This window comes from Otolemur garnettii, unplaced genomic scaffold, assembly GCF_000181295.1.
Source record: "Otolemur garnettii isolate 467f Iridium unplaced genomic scaffold, OtoGar3 scaffold00033, whole genome shotgun sequence".
Taxonomy (NCBI): Eukaryota; Metazoa; Chordata; class Mammalia; order Primates; family Galagidae; genus Otolemur; species Otolemur garnettii.
Window position 1 is genome coordinate 16,039,845 of NW_003852428.1, and position 9,122 is coordinate 16,048,966.

General features: G+C 44.7%; 1 protein-coding gene across 1 annotated transcript in view; it reads left to right on the forward strand.

Annotated features, from left to right (window-relative positions):
- The window catches only part of SEMA5A (semaphorin 5A), a 340,395-nt gene that overhangs the window by 306,968 nt on the left and 24,305 nt on the right, over nt 1-9,122 (forward strand). The window contains exons 17-18 of the mRNA XM_023513080.1: nt 2,185-2,410; nt 3,756-3,974. Of these exons, the coding sequence (XP_023368848.1) occupies nt 2,185-2,410; nt 3,756-3,974 (445 nt within the window). The remainder of the gene's footprint in view (nt 1-2,184; nt 2,411-3,755; nt 3,975-9,122) is intronic.

Consider the following 9,122-nt stretch of genomic DNA (forward strand, 5'->3'; position numbering starts at 1 on the left):
ACTCCACACTGTGGGACACAGAAGTCAGTCCCTAACTCCACACTGTGGGACACAGAAGTCAGTCCCTAACTCCACACTGTGGGACACAGAAGTCACTCCGTAACTCCACACTGTGGGACACAGAAGTCACTCCGTAACTCCACACTGTGGGACACAGAAGTCAGTCCCTAACTCCACACTGTGGGACACAGAAGTCAGTCCGTAACCCCACACTGTGGGACACAGAAGTCAGTCCGTAACCCCACACTGTGGGACACAGAAGTCACTCCGTAACTCCACACTGTGGGACACAGAAGTCACTCCGTAACTCCACACTGTGGGACACAGAGGTCACTCCGTAACTCCACACTGTGGGACACAGAAGTCACTCCGTAACTCCACAGTTCTGAATCCACTGCCTTCTGTGTACCTCCCTCCCTGGGCACCTCTGAACTAATTTCCAGGACTTCCTGTCAACCTTCTCTCTGCTTGCTGCAGGCTCCTGGGGTCACGCTCGGCTTCCAGGCACACCGTGGAACGCCTTGGCCCTCTGCAAGCACAATTGAGTTACTTGGTCGTTTCCTTTATGCAGAATGGCGTTCTGTCTCAGCCTGCCAAGCCTGGTTACCGAAAAAGAACTTGATAAATACATATGGAAACCATAAGTGTTCCATATGAGAATAAATGTAGTTTATATATTCAGCCACTTTAAGGATAATTTTTATAACTTGTGCTGAGCACATGGTATCAAAATTCTGCTCGGATTATCTTTATCTCTTTGTTTCACTTTCAATCCATGAAATGTGAGCTATTTTAGTGTTTTCATAGGAAAAATAAACAGCAAAATCGGAGGCCTCATTTAACCATCCAAATTTGTTCCCCAAATTTATGCAAATTCTACTTGAGTAAGTCTATCGGTTACTTCATCAATGTGATTTATCCATTTACCAAATGAATACTGTTTTTGTGTTTGTGTTTGGGAAAGTAAAATAAATACAGGGAAGCTCTTGTTTTGACAAACTTCCCAGAAATGTAAGAATTGTAGAATTACAAATAGGCAATTAAACTTTAGTGAAATACGTATTTGGCTCTGTGAAACAGAGCTGTGGTGATGGTGGCTGGAACATTCTAACAACCTGTAAAGGAATGGCCGTGCCTAGGTGTGTTCGGTGCTGTAGATTTTCCCTCTAGTGCAACATCCTTTATTGCCCAGTGGGGGAATTGCAGTGTAGTGCAACCTCTAAGGCCACCCTCCTGTCCCTTATTTTGGGCTGTGTTTCTGAAGCTATAGCATTTAGAATTCTTGTTAAATGAATCAGTCAGTATTCCAGGAAGATTTTGATTAACATAGTCTTAAATTGTACCCTCCATCACAACACACAGCATGCTCCCCGAACCAGACCTCCACAGCTACCCCATGCTTGGCAACCCTGGGCCTCCCTTCTGGGAGTCAGGGAAGGGGGTGAATCTGGGAAATGCAATGGAGCTGTTAACTGTGGAAATGATGGTGAAATTCTTATAGACTCAGAAGTGCCATCTGTTGTGTTATCCTGTGGCTACCCTATCATTCTGCACTTTGAGTCTCTGATGCCAGGGCTTGTACATGGGTCATTACAAAAGTTTTCAGATACACAAAAATTAAGATATGTGAAATCTACACAGAAACAAATGAAGCCTTCCCAGCAAGACTGACAAGCCCGAGCAAGTTGAAACTTGAACAGGTGAATCAGAAAGGACTCTGTGGACTGTGTTTGTTGAAAGTAAAATAATGGACCATAACACAGTCTGTCTCAAAACTTTCATAGTGACCTATGTAACATCCATTACTCTCCAATGAAATATTACGAGGTCTAAAAAATAATTTTTTGAAACAGTTATTCTTAACATCAGAATGAGCAGCATCTTGGGTTACATATTAAGCAAGAAGATGATTTTCATCGGAGTACCATTCTTTCTCACGTACAATTAAGTTTATTGCCGTCTTCTCTTTGTTTACGCAGGGAAAACTGTGCAGATTCCTTTTGGAGATGACTTGGATACCAAGCATTCTGTTAAATGCATAACTTAGCACAGATGCAGTTCTAATTCTACAGAGTATCTGCTGGGCAACCTAGAATCTGACCCTCACCTTTCTGTCCAGGCAGGGCGCCCTGTGATACTGCCCTGTGTGGAGCACAGTAATACCTGCCATGTGTACCCCCCCAGGAGTACCAGCCCTGTAACACCAACCCGTGCCCTGAGCTGAAGAAGACCACACCCTGGACGCCCTGGACCCCTGTGAACATCTCTGACAACGGTGGGCACTATGAGCAGAGGTTCCGATACACCTGCAAAGCCCGCCTGCCTGATCCGAATTTGCTGGAAGTGGGAAGACAGAGGATAGAAATGCGATACTGCTCCAGCGACGGGACCAGCGGCTGCTCCACCGATGGTGAGCAGGGATTCCACAGGGCGGCTACTCCCCTGGGAAGGTCTTCATTCTTACCTCTAAGGCGTATAAAGAGCAAGGAGAAAGCTATCTTTTTGATTATTTACCAATCTCCATAATAATGACCCCTGTGGAGAAGAACTGACTTTATAGCAAATTGAAGGAAAGGATCTCACTGTGAGAATTTTCTCATGTAGTGTATTGATGTGGTCCTACAAGCAAAAATGGACTCATTTTCTTCTTACCACACAAAATAAGGCTTAATTGTATTTAGCTATTCCTCACTGATAAACCACAAAATACTGGTTCATCACAGGAACAGTCTTCCACTTCAATTTCTCTGAGCATATCCTGCCTCCCTGGTAGAGAGTGTCTAAGTAGACAACAGATTTTATCAGCTGTGTGTAGAGCTATTGGAATATTTGTCTTCTTATGAGTAAGCTGCCCTAGAATTCCATGGCATATTTGGAGAGTTAATTTGTTAAAACTTCAGTGACACTGCTGCCTACATTTGAGAAAATTATTGAATATTTTTAAATACCGTGAGTAAGCATTTTTGTTAAAACAAACACAAATTTTACTTATGGCTAATTAAGTGACATGTTAAAGTACTCAGAGTAGACTTCACACACAGCACAGTCCTCTAAGACTAAGCCACAGTTCCTGCTAAGACAACCCTCCCACCCCACCCCCAGCATCCCACCTCCTGCTGCCACCTCCATCAGCTCCTGGGGAAACATGTTTTGCTGGTAAGTGTGCCCTGAACTTCACAGGAGCTTTTGATATTTGGCAAGGTCATTTGGGGATGTGTTTGGTTCCAGGGCACGAGTTCTCAGGAACTATTGACTTGGCACCTCTCAGCAGCATTAATCCACTTCTTAAAGGTTAATAGGTGTGGGAACAGGTTTAGAAAAAATACCAATCACGCTTCCCTGTCTCCAGACGATGTCCTTTAGGGCATCACGACCTCATTGGGTATGAGGGCAGGTTGTTACAGAATTCTCAAGGGAAGCGAGAAGGTTGTAGCTTCTTTGTCAGAAGAAGTTCCTTCAAACATAAATGAACTGCAGAGATAAGGCCTAGTCACGGTATGAGGACTTCTCCATGTTCATAAATGGAGTTCTTGTTTGCACGCTTATTTGATAGCAACTGCAGGAAAGACACCTGAGTTACAGGAGGTCATCACTGCCCTGGGGGAGGCTTTGGCTCTGGGTATGACAAGAGTTCGACCAAATTTGAGAGGGTAGTTTCGGACGTAAAGCAGTCATTTGACACAGAGGGAAGGTTGGCATGAACTGTGGTTACCCGGAGACCCAACAGATTTACCCTTCAGCTGTTTCCTTGTCAGGGCTTTCTGGAGATTTCCTGCGTGCTGGGAGGTACTCGGCCCACACCATCAACGGGGCTTGGTCGGCCTGGACGTCGTGGTCTCAGTGCAGCCGGGACTGCAGCCGGGGCATTCGGAACCGGAAGCGTGTCTGTAACAACCCCGAACCCAAGTACGGGGGCATGCCCTGCTTGGGGCCGTCCTTGGAATACCAGGAATGCAATATTTTGCCATGCCCAGGTAAGTGGATCACATAATCTGGAGAATCTGAAAGGCCTTCTAATGTACTGAGGTTCGCTTAGTCTGTGGCTTTGTGTTTGGAATCTCTGTTCTTAATAAAATTCTTATGTGACATCACATTGGATCAACCCAGAGGGAGGGAAAGAAAGAAGAATAATAGAAGGGATTTCAATTCCCAACTAACTCTCTCCAGCTGACCTGAAGCTAAATCCTAAATCACTTCATCCATTAGTAAAACTCTTCATTCAGCCCTCTTTACAGCGCATAGAATCAGTGTTCTATGCAGAGCCAGGCCCATGGGTGGCACCGGAAGTAGTCCCTGAGCACATTTGCCTTCAGGGGCTGTTTCCTCCATAATGCACTGGGGGTAAAGACAGATATGATCTAGGCTGGAATGTATTCATTTTTTTCTTATGGTTTTAAAAGAGGTTAAAACATTTCCATGAGCTACTGTCAGGTGCCGAGGCTGGTGGAGAAGCCAGCCCTTGGGATGTGGGCTGGAGGTGTCTGGTTCCCTTAAGTGACCCCACCTCTATCTGGAGGCTGACCACTGCTCCGACAGGTATGAAATGTGGTCCCCCAGGGCCAGTCAGGCTCGTTCCCAGCCCCACTGCATCTTCCTCCACCATATGAAGTCTGTCCTCCGAAGACACAGTCCTCGCCCCACGGGCCTGATGGGGCCTACCTTCTGAGACCAGCATTTCATCCCCCTGAATTTTCAGGCAAACATGGAGTTATTACAGTGAGCTAAAAGAGTTCCCCCTGCCCCAGAGCTTTGTGCTCTGACAGTGGCCTTGGGAATCATGGAAGCTACACTAAACAGGATGCCATTGAGCTGAATCCTGCAGGATAAATAGGAGTTGGTCAGATGGACAAGCAGAGATGGGAAGAGGAATCATTCCAAACTCTGGATAGAAAAGTCTTAAACGCACAGGATATTAGCATTTCCACTAGATGCAAGCAGCTTCTTATGTTCTTTGAACAAGAAGCTGGCTTGTAGCAGGTGCTCAGTGGGCATTGGTTGGATGGGCAGATGGATAGATGGATGACAGGTGGATGGATGATAGATGATGGATAATGGATAGATGGATTAATAAACTGAAAAATAATAAAACTGAAAACACACAGTTCCTGGCTTTGTAGCTGAGGCTCCCCCATGGCCCTGCTCCTACAGCTGTCTGAATTTCTCTAGCCTCAGGAGACTCCTCCTCTGACCACCCAGTTTTCCCAGCCAAGCTGATGCTGAGAGTCTGGGAAAGGTCACAGAGCCGTTTATTTCCCATAACTCCAATGGAAGGGTTCCTCCCTGGGGGGCTGGGAGTGAGACTGTGGGTGACAGCTTTAGATTAGGGTCCACGCCGGAATGAGGACGGTCACCATGGGAATGTCAGGGTCCCTCCTCACCCCCTCCAGCTTCCAGATTCAGTTTCTTGTTTCCTTCAGTAGAACATGCAGATTCCTCCAGATGCTTGGAGGCTGTCCCGCTGGCTGAGTGCAAAGAGTCGCCATCCATCTCAGAGACACGCCATCAAGATGTGATCTGCTGGTTATTTTTATTTTAGTTGATTTGCCAGTCCAGCTAATACCATGTGTACATGATATTTTGAAATAGCTCTGTCCTCATTTTCTTTCTAAAAGCCAAATTCCATAGAGCGCTATGGATTATTCATAGTGACCCTGTCACTTTCCACTAGGCCGTGGACGAGTTCAGGGGTGAGTGGTGCAAATGTCGACCTTCTTTCCCACCTCTTAGAAAATTCCTAAGCGTGTGACAATACAACTCAGCAAGGAATGACCGGGAGCTTTCAAGGGCTTGGGTGCTGAGTGGCACAGCCATTAGGAGGCTGGTTCGAGGCTGTTCTTACCTCAATAAGGACCCTCTGTTCCCTATGAATTTACTCCTTTTTAACCCTATTGGTTCATAGTGTTCAATGACATGTGGGTAGCATGTTTATTTAAAAATGCATTTTCTCATTTTTTATTATATGTAAAAACACATCTAAACAAAGTAAGGAAATATAAAATACCTTTAAAATTAAGCAGTGAAGAATTTGATCTCTGATTCCAATGTATACTATAAGTTTTGAATAAGATTGAAAGTCAAGACCATGCTAAAGTCAATACCAAGATAATTTTTTTTACCTTCTCTGTTTTTATCTAACTGATCACTTCACCTACATAATTTACCTCCAACTCTGAGGACTAGCTAATTCTTCCTCTCTCCCTCCTTTTCCTCACTGCCTGTTTGATGAGGTTCTGAAGACTCTTGACCTGCTAAGATACAGACAGCAGGTCGTCCTTTGTTACCAAGTAATATTTGATTGACATGAAAGCAGCCCTGGTTATACGTAGACCCCACAAAACTGAATGCGGTAGACATAAACTCTTCTCAGCAGATTTAACTAAGATGGCTCCATTTTTGTCTTTATTCTGCAAACAATAATGCTGAGAGAGAAGGAACTGGAGCATCTGATGGAGGGGTAGACTCTGAGTCTAAACTGAGAATTCTGGCAGGTATGTGTCATAAAGATAAATTGGTTAGACACCTGTGCTGCGCTCAGAACACTCTGCCCCTTCCAACCATAGGATCCAGGCGTCCACACGTTGGAACAGAGTAAGGTGGGGGAAGTTGGTATGAGAACATTATGGTATGAGAACAGATTTTCTTAAGAGGAGCTGAATGCAGACATGCTTTGGTGCCCAGTTTTGTAGTCCAGACCTTAGGATGCGGCAGAATCAACACTGCCATACATGGTCATGCCCCAAGGGTCAGTGAGTCCAGGACTTCATTTCTCTGACCACACAGGCGTGCCTGCTGTGCACATGTTAATTCAGCTGTTTCTTTGCCGTTTAGAGCAGGCGTCATGGCTGTTGCCATTGTTTTTATTTTACTGTAGTAGGTAGAGTATTTAGCTAGAATTCCTTGAATAAGAATTTTTCTCTCCTTCTATCAAGTTAATCTATAAATTTTATTCAATCACAAATAATTCCCCACAATTAACTGTCTTGATTCTTTGAATGAAACCTAAATCTGAGCTTGAGTAGGTTTCTTTGATCTTCCCATGAGCCTGTCTTTGGGGGGCTAAGTTAGATGGTGCTTCCAACAAGGAGGAGATTCTCTTGTGATTTGCAGCAACATGGCAAGAATCATGTGAGTCTCCAAACTGGGCCACGTGTCGGGTTCTGTGCTCAACCTGCCAGGATTCCAGTCCCAGCTCCTCGCTCACTGGCTTGGTGACCTAAGGACTCTGTGGGTCATTAATTTCTAGAATCCCTCAGAATACCTCCAGAGACCGTTGTAAGGATGAGGTGGAATGTTGAGTGGTTTATCATTGTTACTAATGTTGTTGTTTCATTAATGCAGTATAGTTTATCCAGCAGAAGAGATTTCACCTCTCAGCCTTACTGAGTCCCCCAGCTGGTGACAGGTTTGCTTGGTTCCCTGGACCCCCCCCCCAGCCCAGTCCCTGCTTCCCCACCAGCTTCCATGTACTCCCCTAGCGGGTTCTTCATGGTCCCCCTGGGGGACACTATTTCATTAAGCTTTATATTTTTTAATTTCTTTTAGAAACTCTTTAGCCTTTCTGGGATGAACTGTTATTACAATGTTCTGTATCCTACGTCACTCCGTTAGAGTAATCAAAATGAGCTTATTTAGTCCTTTGGCTTCTTTTTTGATGTTGACTATGATTAAGAGCCCTTTTCATGAGCTCTGTCCTCTTAACCAATTTTTAAGTGCACAATGCAGTATTGTTAACTATAGGTACAATGTTGTACGTATAGCAGATCTCGAGACCTTATTCAGGTTGGATAATTGTAACCAGCTAAACAGCCACTTCCCAATCTCCCCTCCCCCCAGCCCCGGGAAACCACCTTTTTATTGTCTGTCTCTGTGTGTTTGAATCTCAGAGTTGCCTCCTGTAGGTGGAATCACACCGCACTTTCTCCTGTATCTGGCTTATTCTACTTATCACAGCATCCTCCAGGTTCATCCATGTTGTTATAGACGGCAGGATTTCCTCTTTTTAAGGCTGAATACTGTATTTTGCTAAGTATAATGCACACTTTTTGCCGAAACTTTTGAGAGAAATAAAGATAAACATTATAGGCTCGACCCCTCCCCTATAGCTCAGGGAGTGGGGTACCAGCCACATACACCGAGGCTGGTAGGTTTGAACCTGGCCCTGGCCTGCTAAATAACAATGATAACTGCAACCAAAAAATAGCCGGGCGTTGTGGTGGGCACCTATAGTCCCAGCTACTCGGGAGGCTGAGGCAAGAGAATCGCTTAAGCCCAAAAGTTTGAGGTTGAGGTGAGCTGTGATGCTATAGCACTCTACCATGGGTGACCAAGTGAGACTCTGTCTCAAAATAAATAAATAAATAAATAAGCATTATATATAGGTAGCACTAATTCCATATTTATATAACCTTTTAATTATTTTGTTTATGCTTATGTGTGAAAAGTGTAACTCTAGAAAACAATGAAAATATTCGTATGCAAAATAATACTTTAGAATACTGTGATTAGTTTTGTTGAAATAATGACCAACTTGCCCGGAAAGCATTTTCAGCTGACAAAGAGCAGCAGAGTTCTCTCTGTACACTTTAGGTGCGAGCTGGCCATCTAGCTGATATTTTTACAAATTTCCTTTATAATACAAAAAATAAGTACCTGAGGATAAATGAGTATACATTTTATTTATTTATTTGAGACAGAATCCCAAGCTGCGGCCCTGGGTAGAGTGCCATGGCGTCATAGCTCAGAACAACCTCCAACTCCTGGGCTCAAGTGAGCTTCTTGGCTCAGTTTTTCTATTTTTAGTAGAGATGGGGTCTTGCTCTTACTCAGGCTGGTCTCGAAGTCATGAGCTCAAGCAATCCACCCACCTTGGCCTCCCAGAGTGCTGGGATTACAGGCATGAGCCACCGTACCTGACCAAACAAAGGTAAATTTTAATTAAAATATTAAAACAAAAGATTTTGTTCCTGAAATGTTGGGCCTAGACCATGGTGCACATCACGCTGGGGAGCACCTTGTTCTTGGTCAGACAGGGCGTGTCCCGCTGTGGGTCTGCAGTGCGTTCTCTTTCTCCCGTCAAGGGCGTGTCCCGCTGTGGGTCTGCAGTGCGTTCTCCTTCTCCCGTC